We start from the raw sequence: 17,675 nt of genomic DNA, 5'->3' as shown, positions 1-17,675 counted from the left end.
AAATCCAGTCACAGCATGTTAGCTACTGTACAATTACCCTTTGATTGATAGCAGATATATCTGAAAACACAAGGATGTGCACAATGTCTAATTTCCTCAGCTCTGAGTGACTTTCATTAATATTATTGTGCTAATAATACTGAGACACATATTTTAGCATTGCATTTTCTCCAAAACAGACGTTTAATCTGTGTTTAATTTTCATTCAGTGAGCATAAAGAACCTCACTAACACTCTACACCTATTTTCCTGTAAGTAAAAGGCCCAGATCAGAAGTCTCATTATTCCCAGGAACGTAACCAAACTGAGCACTCAAGAGATTATTCATCCATAAGCACCGTTTATTGATCAGTTTGCCTTGTCTGTTTTCATATGAAATTTTCTGGTTATCCAGACAAACAGTAACTCCTGTTGAGGATCAAACAATTTTCCAGTTATGAAGTTGTTTTACAAAATCAGCATAACTACATCTTCACTTCATCTTATACCCACGCTGATTAATCAGCTACATGTACATGAGAGATGACTGGTCACACAGGGGGTTTGAGGCAATGGCAACTTTAAGTAGTCTTACATTATCGTTTCCTGAAAGCTCTGATTCCCCCGTCTACAGAAGAAGACACTGGTGGTAAAACACGCTGATGTGAGATGTATCCACTCACTTATGAAAAGTTCACTTGAGAAACACACCGGTTTACACAATGTCTAGACAGCTTGCATCGTGAAAGCAGCTCTTTAGCTCAACTGCGCCATACATGTCTACACAGGAAGCGGTCAGACGTACTATTAGGTGTAGGTCACCGGCGACTTGGCAGCGGCCCAGTACGCAATCACTGTAGTTACATTTGCAAACCACAAGAAAAAAGACATGAAGTGTGATGTTAAGGTCATATAGCAGAAGTGAAACACTGGTTGTTAAGCAGCTGGATTTATTAAAATAGGAGCGTAAGACATACATGAAACAGGTGACTGAAGAACATGAATTAAACTCCTGTGTAGACTCAGGTGACTTAGTGTGGACGTACTCTGAAATTTAAAGTGGTCAGAAAAGTGCAATGCCTGTGCATACTCTCTAACTTAAACTAAACTAAGTATTTTAGAGTTTGTTTAGGCCTGCTTGGAACAACCCTATCATCATCCCATCAATTGTTTGCAACTTTGCATGATGATAGTCACAAAGTGTAAATAAAATAACGAGGATCTCCCTGTTTACTCACTCTGTAGTGAAAAATATATTCACATAGTTCTCAACTCAGGAGAGCAAAGCAGGAAATTCTGACTACCTCAATAAACAGATAGAGTGGAAAGATACTTTAAATGGTAGGTAGTGGTGTTAACAAGATTACTGATTTAGCTATATATTTTTTTAGACATTTGGAAGGTATGGTGAGAAGTGCAGACATATTATATAACCTCATGAAGGAATAAAATATAGAACTGGCTGATCTGCAGCCACACTGGGACCATGCAGAGACAATAATGATGACACACATTTATAAAGGGGATGACTGGTGGTGTTAAAGGAAGGTGCTCAGGAGGGGAGGATGGAGAAGTGTAAAAGGAGGAAGGAGAGGGAAGGTGAGAAAGAGAGGGGGTGGGGTGAGAGGGGAAGAAGGTGGGATAAGCAGGAGCGTTTGGGGAGGAGAGGAGAGAGGAAGCATGAATAATCCATTGGAGAATCACGACAGGATTAAGACAAGGTGGGAGCCAAAAATATCTCCAGCCAAGGCAGCTTGGCGCAATAACGTTGCAACGGAGCACAACACGACAGCAGCCACTCCTGCTGCCAGTCTCCGTCAGCTCAGGAAATAAAAAATTAGAGGGATTATATGTTGTTGCTGTGCGCAGTAAAACTTCCAGTGTCGTGCAGTATAAAGCCTAGAGTCACACTAGTCCTACTTTTTCCAGTGCCTGGATAAAAAATATAAAATGTCTGGTAGATATAACATCAAATGTGGGAAAAACTATCACTTTTTCACAGACTATCACTTTCAATAGCACATCAGGTCTGGCTACATAAGCAAAGATCCCACAGTTATTGTCACGGATCATGATTGGTCCATGGACATATCTGACATCACACTTGACCAGCTGACCCCTGCCAATTCAAACCAGTGAGAAAAACACAGACAAAAACACTAATACAGTCTCTAGTCAAATTCTCACAGCAAACCAAGGCCAGGTAACAGTCCGGCATACACATACTGGTTGGTGTCTGGGGTCTTAGTAGAGGGTCACACCTCATTTTTGCCTCAGACCCCTTGGTAAGTTAATTTGGCCCTGCATAGTAGGAACTAAAAGTCAGGTTATTTTGGTCTCTGCTGTACTAACTTTGCAACACAAACATGCCAGACAACTCCTTTAAAAAAAAATAATCATAAAATCTGAGATTGTTCTGAGGTAATTCCATTTTCATCTTGGGCAAATGAACTTGATTCAAGAGCAACTGAAACTTGTTTTGACAGTAGTGGAGAAATCTGCCTGCAAATGTACATTTGTCATAACAGACAGCTACTTTCTACATGCTTTAACGTAAAATAAGCCTGTAAGATTCATTACACCAGCAAAGGATTCGACATGAACAGTGCCACAGTCACCCTCCATTCAGAAGACATCTCCCTTCACCGGAAAAATTCCCATCATCCCTTCTGCTGGAATCTTCTCAAATTCAAATGAGGGCTTACCTCCTGTTTTGCGAGCAGCCTTTTTCTTTATCGCTTCCTTCCTCTAACACATCCCTCATCCTTGCCCCCCTCCTCAAATTTCTCTCTCTGTCACTTCAGTCAAATGAGGTTAAATCTTTCTGCTGCTTGGTAAGAGGAATAGATTAGCAAAATAAAGTTCAAGCTCTGCCAACACCCAAAAAAGCGGCCAGAAAAACATGCCACACAAAGACACAGCTGGTAATTTTCTGTTCTTTGAAGACTATACCTTGGTTCACATGTGTTTGTGAATGATACACTGCCATGCAGAGTTGTACACTGGTTTAACAGCCAAGTGACATCAGCTTTTACCCATGTTTTACCAGCTGTGGTGAAGGGGGATTACAATTCATTTTTTAAACCAAACCCCAACATGTGAATTGTAATTTCTGGTTATGCATGCTCTTCTCTCAATTTCATAGCAACAACATAGGTACAACTTCATGTGAGTGTGAGTGACTGTAGTAAGCTGAACAGTTACGAGAAAGGCATTAAGAATAAACAGCATTTTAAATTCCACAGTACCTTAACAATATAAAATGACAAGTTACCTTCCGACTCAGTACACCTGCACTCACAACACGCAACGACAGTCGACAACATTGTCATCTCATCACAGTGTATCTTTACTGCACCTGATTCTAAGGACTTCACAATGATATCTCAGTCACAATGTAAGAAAAATACTCCACCTTAAACATAATAACAGCAGTATAGAAATATTTGAAAACATATGTAAGGCAATGCCACTGGTTATATGAAGAGCACAGACTTATGAAGCTGCCAGGTGCTTACAACACTTAAAAGAGGAACATCAGACCAGCTTGAGCAACCTTTCAGGTACAGTCCAGTCATTATGATTATGACTACCTCAAAAACAGAACTGAAACAAATGTTGGGTTTGGAGCGCCTCAGTAGACAGCAATCAGAGACCGACTCTGACTTATCCAGTCTGAGTTACATGTTAACATGTTCCAGAAATTAACTGTAGAAAATTGTGATTTTGTCTGATTTGTCTAAATTTGGTAAATACTGTTTGTAATGTTCCCTTGTATTAACTTCTTATGACCTCCAAAAACTCACCTTTACTTGGTTTAATACACCTTTCTTACTCTAGCTTGACGGGCAGCTAATGGAAAATGTTAGCTAATGTTAGCAATCTTTAGATATTTTTCAAATCTATAAATATCCTCTTCTTGTAATGCATAAAGACATACAAATAAATTTCTTAATACAAGTCCACATACTCCACCAATACAACTCTTTTGCTCTCGTATAGTGGCTTCCAGTGGCTAATGCTAGCAAACTTGTTGCTTTATAACCAACATTACTGAGACAGTTCGCTGATGACTTTATTATATCAGTGCTTCTTTTGCTTTACATTTTAGTATTTAATTTTTAATTTTAATTTTATGATAAATTTAGCTGCTTGGTGGCCACAGTTGAGCAAAAATTAGGCTACATGGTTTCATTTTAAAAAATTTTTTGGAAGCAACACTCTGCAGATAGTTTCACATGAATATTCAGACTAGTCCGTAAAGTTAAACCAGCATTACTTTAGCCTTTAGATTGGTATAATATAAAATAGAGAGATTTTAAGCCCAAAAGGTCAGCATGAATCTGAAGTGAATCAAACTGCCTGACAACTGATGAAGCTGACTGACAAAAACAGGAAAACAGCTTTATTTCTGGTTTACTAACAGTGTTGCAGAGCATGTAATACTATGGTACAATTTGAATGGAGAGTGAATTGGATTTTTGTTATTATTTCACTCAAATTACCAAACTGATGTCTTAAATGTTGAATATTGATGAGTATTTTAAGTTTTTCTAAGATAGTGACTGTATGTGAACATTCAAAACATCAGAACATTTACAATAATTATTTTCTTGGTATTTTATGGTTGGAAGGAGAGCTGACCACGCTATTAAGACTAACTGTACTTTCTATAGAAACCACATAGCATATTTACCTTCTTAAACTGAGTGATTACACCTTTTTAAGACAAAGTATATAAGGCTTGGACTGGCAAAATCAAACTGACCACAATCTTCCAAATGCATTGTTATAATATGAAGAACTTACAAGAGTTACAAGGACACACTGGATTCATATATGCTATCCTTGTTCTAGCTGTTTGGGTCACAAAAGTCAAATCAGGCATGTTATTAAAAAAAAAAACATCACTTAGAATATGTTGTATGGGTGAGGACAGAGAAAAAGCACAAAAAGAGCTTGTGACAGCAATGCAAACATGGATGGATTGATGGATGGATGGATTGATAGATAGATATAGATAGATACACAGATTTAACTAGTTAGGAATTTAACTCAAAAGGGATTGAGGTTCTTTAAGCTTGTTACTTTCTGTACAATGCCAAAGCATTATTAAAAATTCAGAAATAGATGTCATTAAATAACAAGGTTCATGAATGATTTTTATCATTATTATTATATTGTTATTATTATTATTTTTGCCTCAGACAGCTGACTTACAAGATAGATGAGTTACAATAAAATAGTAATTTGTCCTCTGAGACTGTGGTCCAAACAGATCTGCCATGTATATTATTCAACAAGCAAAGTGGTGATTGCATATTTTTATTGCCCTGTATTGTGGTAATATTGTGCTGTCCCTGGTTGTACAAACTAAAAATGTGCTGGTGCATGGCCAAAGGACTCTGTAAGACTCACAGCTATCTACCTATCCAAACACTGACTTTCAAAATACCACCAAAGATTTTAGCATATTTATCTCTATTTTAATTCTTACTTTTGAAGGTCATGCATTGTAGTAATTATTTTATTAGTTTAGATAAAGCCTCGACTAGCATCCCGTTTGAAGCCCACCTGTCATTTAATATTTTTGCTGTAATGTCATAGTATCAAATACATTTCAGGTATGATATCCCAACATAGGCCTACAACACACCATATAGCAGGAGCTTACAGAACGGGTCCATTAAAAAAATTGCAGAGGTGGTCACCATTATCTGTGTTTGAGAAGAAATGTTGCATTCACAATGAAGGTTACTTTTTACATGATGATAAAGCGAGTGAATTAATGTGACTCAAACCTTATTCTATTACAAATGCATAGGAGTCAAACCATATTTTTGCACAGAAACAAGCTTACTTAAGCTTACTGTCAACAAATATCATAAAGAGCCCCAAACCGTTGTTTCCCATTAAAGAACGAAGGGGATGGGGATGAGTGCCACAGACAGGGTAACTAAGTTGGAAAGTGTTGAAAGATGGACTGACACATTGTTGCTTTTGGTCTTTGGTCAAGGGATTTGATGACAATAGGAAAAGTGTTTAATAATGCCAAGCTCAGACTTGGACTCAGAAGAAAAAGAAGACCAAATACACTGTAAAGATGTATTTTAAATAATACCACATGCTGTTTCAGTAACCCATTGGTAAGACTCAGTGTGTTGTCATAGAAGAATAATTTCTATTAAGTTCTAATAAAGCTTTTTAAATACACAGCGGTCTAATCAGACAGCATTTTTCATTATTAATGAAGCTAACTGTAAGAAAAACTGAAAAGTAGTGAATATTTTAGCAATGACAGGCTACCAATATTTAGGACTGATGTTCCAGTAGAGTTAACAATAATGCTAAATATTAAAATCTTTGCTGCTAAGCTTGACTTGCCATTTAGCAAACTGTAACAGACATATTTCAGACATCAATTAGAGATTCCATCTATACGCTGGAGATTTCTAACCGACATGTTTGTTAAAAGAGATCATTACAAAGCCTGACAGATTGTTCTGTTGTTTAAAAAGGGATGTTAAGTGCTGACGAGTTTCCTTAATTGTGAGGGACAAGTAGAGAATATAAAGGAGTCAAGACACACAAACAAACAATAAAATGGAGGCCACAGTTTCCCATATAAAAACGTGAATCCTCAACAAACATTGACACTGCAGTGCGCAAGGAATAAGATCTAGTATACTGGTAACATTCCACTGTTTATTACTGGCCTACTGTGTTCAACTTTTTTCCCTTTTATGTCTTTTTTTTAAGAAAATTCTGTCATTAAAAATCTTTCTATAGCATATTTTTTCTTAGAAAATATAGAAAAAGTAATTTACAGTTATTTTACACATGAAATATCCTCTGGCTTTTGTTTTGTAATATGACTAATTTTGTTCTTTTGCAGCACATGGTGTTACATAATGCATCGAAACAACAAACATAAGTCACTACAGCATAGCAAAAATTAAAAAAGTGCAGACTTCATACAGAAAAATTAAATACATGCATACATACAATACAGTGCCATGCAAACACAGTCAATTTTGGGAAGTAAATTATTTAAAATTTGCATTTCTTTCCCATGTTTCAAACATTTCATGCCTTCTTGCTATACATACATGACATGGCTTTTACATAATGTGACGTTCACTGCAGCTGCTGCAAGAAGGAACTTGCCAAAAAAAAAAAAAAAAAATCCTTATTTCTAAGCAGGGCAATGTTTGGTCGATAAAAGTTATAAGGTTGTACCATTGACAATTCAGCACATAAGACTACTTTCTAACTCCAGGGAAGAAGGAAATGTATTTGTAGTAATGTATGACAGGCAAAAGATGAATCTTTTCCACCTTGGTCTCTTATTTGTTCACTGATATTAATTTACATAAGAAGTGGGCTCAGTGGCCTTTTTGATAACTAGTGAGTTCTCATTTGATACTGACATTCTTCTTCCTTCACACACACATTTGTCAAACACATATTCCTCACTGACATTTGGTCCAATATGAATATTCCAATCTCTCACCAGCTGCCTGGTTGGCTGTCCCTTGTGAGAGCAAGTCACGTTCTCAGCGGCAGCACAAAGAAACCAGACAGCAGTGTCCCCACAATCCTCTCAGAAAGTATTGACTAGTCTGTAAGCCTCATCTGCTCACGTATGGGGACTCTCTATCACATGCCACCAGCTAAGATCTGTAGGGGGGTAACTGAGAGATTGGTATCTGTTGGGGCTGCTGACCTTGAGTTGTGTTTGTTTTGGGACTGCAACAGAGATTATTATCAGACCTTGGCACACGTAGATAAAACTGTTTACCCTCTGGGAAGACAACAGCCATTTAAGGTTTCTAAGACTGGACTCTGAAGAGGAGTATCTGTGGAAAAAAGTCTATTTTTTGATGGAATGTTATTTTAAGTATTAGGGGAAAATGTACAAGACCAGCCCCAGGCCTACAGGTGGCAGTAGAGGTCTGCACCTTCATTTTTGCAATATTCCCAATAGAGAGTCAAAGTCTTGACACCACTTCCCAGGCTAGATGCTATTCCACTAGCTCTCATTTAAGTTGTATTTAATTGGCCCATGTTGTCTATCTGACAATCTGTCAAGCTGTGGATATTAACCCATGATGGCCTGAGGCATGGGGTAATGGTGTTTGTTAAAACAACATTAAGTGAACACACACATTTTAAAAATGATCAACTTCAAAAGATGCTGTGGCACAGGTGTTAGCAAGCAATTGCTGCAAGCAATTTCCTATTACCAGATACTGAGTAACATTTGTAATCATTTGGCCTTGTGTTTCTGACTGACTCCTGAGGGAAATATTCATCTGCTGGTCAGGTAGTGTAAGGTTAATACAATGTACAATTAAATGAGGTGTTCATACTTTGGGAACAAAACCTGGAAGCTCTTGTCTGACTTCAACTCTCTATCAGTTTTTCATACTATTCAGAGACAGTGTACTTTACAAAGAGTACATCGCTGTTAAATTTAAAAGCAACTGACGACCAACAAACAACAGTGCAATCACAAAATTAACTTGAATAATTCATGATTCCTGGTTGATTTATGTATTTATGTGAAAGTTCAAACTTACTGAGACTTTTTGCTTTTTTAGAGAAATCTGTGAAACAAAAAAAATTCTAAACACTTTTTGGCACCCCTGCAAGTTCTGAGTCACATTCAGACCTTCCAATTACCAGAGTCATGCCAGTAAGCTATTATAAGTGGATTGCAGAGACATTCATACTTTCACAGAAACCTCCCATTGTTATCGACCTGCTCGAACCTTCAATATCTCAAGCCTTGGAAACACTCAGTTTTGGTTTTAGTGATCTGTTTCAAAAGCAGTTTATGATTTACTTATATTCAGACTTACTGCCTTTTCAGATACTGCTGCACGACTGTCACTGATCACTTCATATGCTGCAGCCCACTGCAAATTCTTTTTTCCATTTACCATTGACCCCCAAGACCTCTGAAATTAAGCAGAAATATTTGCCTCCTGCTATTATAGACAGTTCTATTCTCACAATAATGTAATGTGCAAGATAATTCTTCATAATGGACACAGTGTATACCATCTGCCCAGTTCAGCTGTTCAGCTATTTTTAATGTCTCAGAAAAGCATTCAGTGTGCTTTCTTTCCACAGTATTTGGTTTCATTTCTATTTACTGTTGTCAAGGTGTGTGCACAGTAATCTTCACCTTTTTGTGATCACAAACTTATCTGAGCGTCCTTGGCTTAAAAGAGTACTTTGCTCCTCACTTACTTCTTTTGAGATAAGGGCTGAAGAAGATGAACATTGAATTGCTAATATTTAAATGGACTAACACACTGTATGTTCATAATTTACTTACAGATTTAGCAAGCATATGTTCTGGTAACTAACTTGTTTTTATATACCAAATAGTTGGGAAAGAGCTTGAGCCAACCATAAGCATGTTGCAGTTTGTGCAAATGAGATACACTGTCCAGACTGAAGGACTGAATGACTGTCCAGTGGGGCTGCACTCTACTCTGGCCAGCTTAGCTGCTATTGGTTGGAAGTGACCAGTACCCACTCCTCAGGGGACATCTCTCACTCCCCCACACCTGAAGAAGTCTCACCATTGGAGAGCACCTCTAATCCACCACAACCTGACAGATCCCCACTGATACTCACTGCTAAAATTACAAACTACTCAGACATTTGTCACATGATCAGGATTCTCCCTGACTTCAATGCACTCTATCTCCTCCCGCTCTCTTTCCCTCTCTCTTTCCCGCTCTCTTTCCCTCTCCCGCTCTTTACGTTTGGCCCGCTTCTTTTTCTTGTGTCTCTTTTTGGAGGGTGGGAAGAAGGTCAAGAAGACGGGCAGGATGACGAAGCAATGTAGCACAGTGCAGCCCGCGGTGAGGAGGGAGCACTTGAACAGTGTGTAGGTCAGATTGGAAGGCACAAACACTAAAGGCATGATCCCAATCACAAAGCAGGATGTGTTCTGCAGGATGGCTGCCCCGTGCTCCTCCAGTGCCAACTTGATGCACTGCGTCCTAGTGTGCTCGGTGGCTAGCACAAAAGTGTACAGGTGTGGTGCACAGTGATCCATGGCAAAGTTGAGGGTATAAATAAGGCACAGGATTGAGATGCTGTCCATGCCAACGTTCCAGAGGGTCATCAAACCCAAGACACCCAGCTCCACAGATGTAACAGTGAGGATGAGCCAGAAGTTACCCAAGGGGTTGATGACCAGGAAGAAAGTGAGGATGAGGATTGTGAGTACGCTGAATCCTGAGGTCAGGATGGGAGAGATGACAGAGGAGCTGTAGCGGTCCATGAACACAAATGTAGGATTGAAGGCAATGAATTTGATGCTGTTGATCAGCATCAACGGACGCAGCTTTTCCAGAAGCTCCACCACCTCCTCGCGCTTCTTCTCTGTTGTCCGTGCCACCAGGTACATCCGCGATGCAATAATGTCGTACTCGTCAGTCTCACGGTTTTTTGAGAATATGATGTCCTCAGTGAAGTGCTGGTACTCCGGGCTGCGTAGGAAGGAGCTCTTGAGTATGGTGATGAAGTCACTCTTGGTTGACGCACTCACATTCACCACTCGCAGGTAGTGGAAAAAGTTGTCCATCCAGGAGATCTTGTTGAAGCCATGACTCAGAGTCTTCAGGTGTTCCTGCACCGTTGAGTTCCAGTATTCAATGGGCTCATAGATGTAAAACCCAATCACAGGACTGTAGTTACTGAAGTATTTTTGCTGTGTCAAAGCATATGAAACACTTGGAGAGTTACTAGCCAGCAGGTTCACGATATTTGATCCATCACTAATTTGTAAACATCCCATGAATGAGAAAGAGGCATAGATGAGATACAGAATGACCACAAAGGGTTTGACATAAGTGTTGGTAATCCATTCTGTGTAGTGTTCACGCAGAAAGTGCTGGATGAAGTGATTCTGGTACGGGACACTGTCATGGTGTGTGGACAGGTCATGTCCATCACTCATCATGGTTTTAAACCATGTGGGCTGGCGGTCCAGGTACTCCACAGAAGGGATTTTACAGCAGAAAACACTGTGGTAGCGGTTCTGCTCCAGCTGTCCGGCAAACACCAGGCAGGAGCCGTAGAAAGAAAAAACATAGAAGTAGTTGACCAGAATGGCAACGCACATGCTCTGGCAGAAAATTTTCACAGACTCGATGTTGGTAAAGGGGCTAGCTCCCATGCCAAATGTGATGATGTAGAGTGAGCTGGTCATCGTGTAGCACACCATCACGTCAGCAAAAGCATCCGCCACACGCTCCTTGAAGGGGAGATTTTCCCTTGTTCTCCGCCAGCCTGCCAGCAGCTCGAACACCCCTTTAGTTCCATGACCTAGAGGAAAAGAAAAAGAATGAATTCAGTAAGAATTATGTTTGCACTGCGATGTTAGCTCTGGTTACATAAAAAACGGTATATACATATATATTATATTTATATTATTTTTGGCATTTTACATATTTTCAAATTTGTGTGACACAGTCTGTGAAATCAAATGGTCCATTTCTCAGAATTATTTCTGAGGCAATGTTTTTTTGTGTTCTTTTTAAATTCTTGTAAAAACAGTCAAAATTTTTAGACTTAATTTTTCAAACTACTACACCATACAAATTACTAAACACAGTTGTAACAAATGTATCAACAGTAAAAGACAGAAGAAATATTATTAAGCAAATAAGCACTTTGTTTTATTTCTTTTAGCTTTGATTTTTTTTTTTTTTTTTTTTTTTTTTTGCACAACCATAAGAACTGCTCTAAAATATAATATCATTTGGGCACCGTATTAACCTAATGCTGAAGGTACACACTCCCTGTTTGACTTCAGGTGGGTGTGACAAGTCCAAGAAAGAAAGAAAAGTTATCAACAACTCCCTAGGTGTACTGCACTGATGGTTTAGGTGTTTTTATCAGCACTGTCAAGACTATTAAGCAATTTCAGTTGAACAAAATAGACAAATAGACAATAGGAAAATATATCAAAACATACATTTGAACAGCCTTGGTTTGACCCCTTTAATAAAGACATAGGCTTTCCTTTTCTTTTCATATCTGAGATAGAGCTGTACACTGTCCTTTCCACCATGCATCACTAAACAGCATCCAAATCTGTCTGCAGCAGGCCCATTCATGTGAGTCAAATCTATGGGATTTTCACCAGTCAAAAATATAGACATGAATACACAACGTTCAAAGCCGTATGCTCCATAGTGCAAAATCTCCCACCAAGGAACACCCGCCCACCCACGCACACTGTTCATTTATTTGTAAAATGCCGGAGCTGCATTTCTGATGGAGAGGAAAACCGCTGCAAGGGAATGTGTGATGAATTTCTGAACACCAGAATCAATTTAATGTTCCTCCACCATGTAAATATTTCAGTGCTAGTGAACACAGGATATGGCCTGTGTATCTCTGCCTACATCAGCTTTGAAATATTCCTTTCAATTTTAGCAACAGAACAGTGAATTGAGTGGGACTGTTAACCTTGACAGCATTATAAATTTCCCCTTGCTTGACACAGAGACAAAAAGTTAATTAACTATAAAGGATTAGTCCTATGTAATGAGTCGGCTAGATGGCTCTTCCTGCTTTTAGTTTTATTAAGCAGCACTGCAAGTCAATTAGTTAGTGTCAGTTGGTATAGAGGGTGTGGAGAGAGAGGAAATTCACGCCCACAGCCTTTCCAGCATTACACCAGGGGTGTCTGCCTGTGTTTCCCTTCACCAGTTACCAAATACAATGTGTCATTTTCTAGACATGACTGGAAAAGCTCTGATATTCATTACAGTAACTGATTACTAGCAGATGTTTAACAAAAGCATATTCAGGCGTATTCACTAGCACCTTAACACCTTAACTAACCACATAACATCTTTCTTTTGGATTTATAGATTTATTGACATTACAACAAACTGTATGTGAAAATGTCCTGCTATATATGCAATTGCTATCAGATTTAGTGAAACACACAGTATAGATAATGCATAGATAATCAGTGATTCTGGTCAGGACATGCATGTAATTGGGCAGCAAATGGTTGTTTTTAATATCAACTAATGTATCTATTTTTACATATGTTATCTATTTCTTTATTTTTGGTATTTTTAGTTTAGATACAGATAAGAAACCTGAGGAGAGAGTAAGAGACGGCTATGGCATGTAACACAGGTTCCTGGCTGGAACTGAAAAGGGATTCAATGGCCTCATGGCATGTGTCCCCACCATGCAGCCTTGACAATTTTTATGACTAGTGGCAGAAGACAATGAAAACTGCCCATCATATGTTTCTAGAGTCCAAAAGGAATTTACAATGATGTAATGCTGGAATGCACGGTTATCCTATTGACTGCTGAGTACAGACTACCGTCACCTGCTGGTATGGAAAGTTATTTCCTGTCATGCAGGCGCAGAATTTATGTGCTAGTTGGATGATGCTGGCTGTGGCCTTCACAGTGGTTTCAAGAGCAACTTTCTGGTCCTGACACAGGTGACGTGAGGCAACATGAGGTGACGCAAGAGCCAGCTTTTCTCGTTACTAGCTTTGCCACGTCTGTTTGGTGTGTCACACACACAAAGTACCACAGCTGACGTTGCTGTACAGTACATTAAAGAAAATTTTAAATATATGATAATTAAGCTAAAAACTGTGAAAAATGCCCCTAGCTGTTGTCCATTGTCATATGTTATTGTTTCATGCTATATTGAAATGGTCTGAGATCAGCACTCAGGTGTAACATATGACATCATCAACACGTAAAAGCAGAGGATACGCTAATGTAAAGAATACAAGATTTGTAGTAAACAGGATAAAACATCCAAACAACGTGACAACACTTCAGACAGAGCTGATTTAAAAGCACGGAGACCATAGTGCTGGTACCGTGCTTTGATCAAGTATGCTTTCTAGGAACAGCAGAACTTATTTTATCAATGACAAGCACTTGGGAGATTTCACACCTGTCTTCTCTCTCTTGGTGAAGCTACCTTTGAAAGCTCCCTGCACAGAAGAATCTTAATTAGAAGGGATGAAAGAAAACTAAAAGAGCACAAGCAAAGATCAACAGCAGAACGACAACACGCTCACTGATGTGACATGTAGGCCGATTCACACCCATCTTAAACTAAGGCAGATGCTGCAATGGACACCCTGCTCTGCATGTTTAGTACGTATGCAAGTGTTGCTTCCTCACATGTCTTTTGTTTATCGGTTCATCTGGTTGCCTTCTCACTGTTTATTAAGTGTAATTGTTCTTTCTGTACACTTTTGTACAGTTATGTTACTGAGATCTATTTACAGTTGTTATATGAGTGGAATTCATTTGCCAAAAAAAAGAGACAAAACACAACAGAAACAAAACCACAGATGGATTTGACTGCAACTATTATTATCTTTTTGTTTGTTTGTTTGTTTGTTTCAAAGGAAAATGTTGGTCTTGTGTGGACAGGGCAGGAGCTTTAATCAATGATAAAGTGAAAAAAGCAGGAGGGACTCAAGGCTGACAGCACGACTGCTGCTCAATGCTAATCAGCTTTGAAGGAAACCGACAGTACTCGAAATGTCGGAATACTGATAGATGAAAAACTGAATGTCCAAATTCTTACTTGGTTCCCCTCTGACTGCTAGGAAATACGAATGGATGACGAAAGAAGAGCGGGGCTGAGGTAACGCAGCAGAGAGAAATTGCATCCCCGATTATTGCAGCGATAAAACTAAAGTAGTGTCACTGTGATGTCTCCTAAACAACGGTGTATACACACACACACACACACACACACATCACGACTACGAGTCTGCAGGGAGGACCAGATTCTCATTTGCTGTTGCTCTCCCCATCTTCACCCACGCAGATACACCTCCACTCAAACATACTCTAGCACCAACATACACACTCTCACATACAGACAGCAAATGAACAAGTCTGCCTTCTTTCACCTCCTGTTTTGCTCTATATATGAAACTGCAGGCGATAAAATACACTTTCTGGCAGTTGCAGTTGAGACCTTTAGCATTTGGTCCTCGATTTCCATGAATAACTGAGTCCGCTGACTGGGAATTGTTTTCAGCCTGTCACCAGCAATGTCAACCCGCAGAATCAGAATGTGCTTTGCAAGCTGCATGGTTTGACTGTTTCCTGAGTAAAGCTGCTGTCAAGGACAATGAGGTCAAATCATGTATGCATCTTTTTGGGCGTACTGCCCGGTGCGAGATGTGTAACCATGGTAACCCTTGCCATAATGAGTTAATTTGAAAGATACTATATTATGCCTTGCAAAGTGAAACCTTATACTTATTGAAGCATTACTGATGTACTGCCTGCGTCACTGTCCACTGTCTGTTGTGCAGTTGCAGTTCTCGTAACTACTGCATTGCATTGCAGTAGTTTTACCAGTGTAGTGTCTAGCATTCAAATACTGTTGGTTTCATGGTAAGGTTTTGGACATGCTTAAAAAAGTGTCAAATATTGTTTTAACTTACTAAAGAAAAAGGTAAATTTTGAACTTTGGATGCTGCCTCAGTTTTCTTTCAATCATCATCAAAATTATCATGAATATAATGAAATTAGCATGAAAGATAATTATGCTCACATTTTATCACCCATTTTCATTCAAGTCTGTGGAACATTTCAAATTCAGCCAAAGCTCGATTTTCCTACCTGATAAAATCTGATCTCTCAGCATCATTTGTCAAAATCAACAGGTGCTGGAAAAGGAGAAGCCTGCTTTCTCAGAATAATGTTTCTATTCAAAAATAACTATGGATTTGAAGCGGTAAACCTGCCACATTATTAATGTAAACTGTATTCTTTCAGTACTTGACAGTGCAACAATAACTAGGAGGGGTGAAGTTTACTGAAGGGTCAGTTGTATTTCCCAGTGTATCCCCAGTGCTATGGATTTCCTCTCCATTATGCATTAACTTTACTACTGTAAGTGTTGAATGTCTAGTTGAATTCCTTATAATTACCCTTTCTCTTTGCCCCCGTACCTGCATTATTAGGTCTAACACCAGGTCTGGCTGCCCTGTCTAAATGAGACACATGTAATCTTGGTTGTTTTTTTTTTTTTCACTCTGAGCTGTAATGTGATGCACAGGTCACTAAAATACTGCAGTCTTGTTTTATTTTAGGCATATCACCCAAATCAGGTCATGATCCTCTCATTTGCAGACCTGGAGGTTATGCATGCTTTTATCTCCTCCGGTCTTTTGTCCAATGTCATGCACTTTGTTTGAGCCCCAGCAGGCGCTAACAACGTCACTATTTCTAATGTGCTGACCATGGCTCCAGCTGTTTTCTTTCTTTTAATTCCAGTAATTCTCTGACCACTATCAGTTTAGCTGGTGATAAACTTTTCACCATGAATGCAATTGCAATAAGACAGTAGTTGCAACACACAAATTCAAAGCATCTTTGTCCTCTGCAAGCTTTTACTGAATCACCTCTTCCCCTTCCTTCTAACAGGGAGATAACCTGTGCTGTCTGCCAGCCACTACAGCAAAGTGTCAGGAAGCAGGAATGGATGAAGACAGAAAGAAGGATGAGAACCTGTAGCTCAGAATGAAAGGATGAAGAGGAAGGAGGCATTGCATCTCAAGCCTCTCCCACATGCAGGTACAAACCTAAATGGATTGTAAGGGCGCAGTTTGTCACGGGCTGTCCAGCAGACTATTTTCTGCTGAGAACTGAGGGAGGGGAGGAAAAAAAAAAGCCTTATAGTCTCATAGCCTGACCACGTTGCTCTTATAATGGAGGCTTGGGCTCCATTTGCTCTCCCCTCCTCCCCTGGTTCACACCAAAAAGCCATCGAGTCATTAAACTAAATTACTGCTGTAAAACTTGTGTGGCACGCAGACCCCCAAAACACAATCCATCACGTGGCAAGAGAGCGTGTCAGTCGCTCCCGCCCACTGTGGGCTCTTCCAGTCAGGATGACTGTTAAACGTGTTGGCTTGTCACACAGGTGGAGATGACAGAGGAGCCAATATCGCAAGGAGGTGGTCTCACAGCAGAAGGGTGATCCAAACTCAATAAAAACAGATGATGGGAGTAAAAGTGAAGATGGACACAGTGGAGCCCAAAAGCAATCTTCACATCCAAATATTGATTTGGATGTAAAGGAATAAGTAATAAGGGATACATGTAGACATACACAGAAGTAATGACAACTGAAAGACACTGTTTTCAGGCAAAAAATCAGAGTGCAATTAACCAAAACTAACAACTACTGAGACTCATCTCACTTGGTCCTGAAACCATATTTTCTCTTCAGAGAAAAAGGTTCTTACATGACGAGAAAATTTTCTGCTGAAGTCAGAACAATTATTTCATGTTTGTGTCATGCGCTGGCCTGCTGTTAAAAATGGTTAGCATTGGTGTTTTGAGAGAGTGAGAACGTTACTATGAATTGCGTAAATGTGTCACAGAGTGCAGAAGTGAGCAATACTCTGCTTCCACCATTCCAGTCCATGCAGGCTGGGTGGGTGCCCCATCTCTTTTCTCTCATGCAGGCTTCCATCCTAATGTCTGCAAAATGAAAGGCATGGGGGTAACTACAGTTGGTCTTGCTGACCATCCACGACTTGTTGATGAAGCAGACCCACACAGCAAAATAAATAGCCCACTGCTTGTCTGTAAAAGATGTTTTAAACAGACACTGACCAAGTGAACTAATGTGGTAAA

General features: G+C 39.4%; 1 protein-coding gene across 1 annotated transcript in view; it reads right to left on the bottom strand.

Moving 5' to 3' along the window:
• Window positions 1–9,649: 9,649 nt before the first annotated feature.
• Window positions 9,650–17,675, bottom strand: part of ptchd4 (patched domain containing 4) — a 30,115-nt gene continuing 22,089 nt past the window's right edge. Inside the window, exon 4 of the mRNA XM_046373947.1 lies at window positions 9,650–11,331. Within this exon, the coding sequence (XP_046229903.1) occupies window positions 9,650–11,331 (1,682 nt within the window). The remainder of the gene's footprint in view (window positions 11,332–17,675) is intronic.

Source organism: Scatophagus argus, chromosome 19 (genome assembly GCF_020382885.2).
Source record: "Scatophagus argus isolate fScaArg1 chromosome 19, fScaArg1.pri, whole genome shotgun sequence".
NCBI lineage: Eukaryota > Metazoa > Chordata > Actinopteri > Scatophagidae > Scatophagus > Scatophagus argus.
The sequence above is the reverse complement of the archived record's forward strand: the minus strand, read 5'-3'. Positions and strand labels throughout refer to the sequence as shown.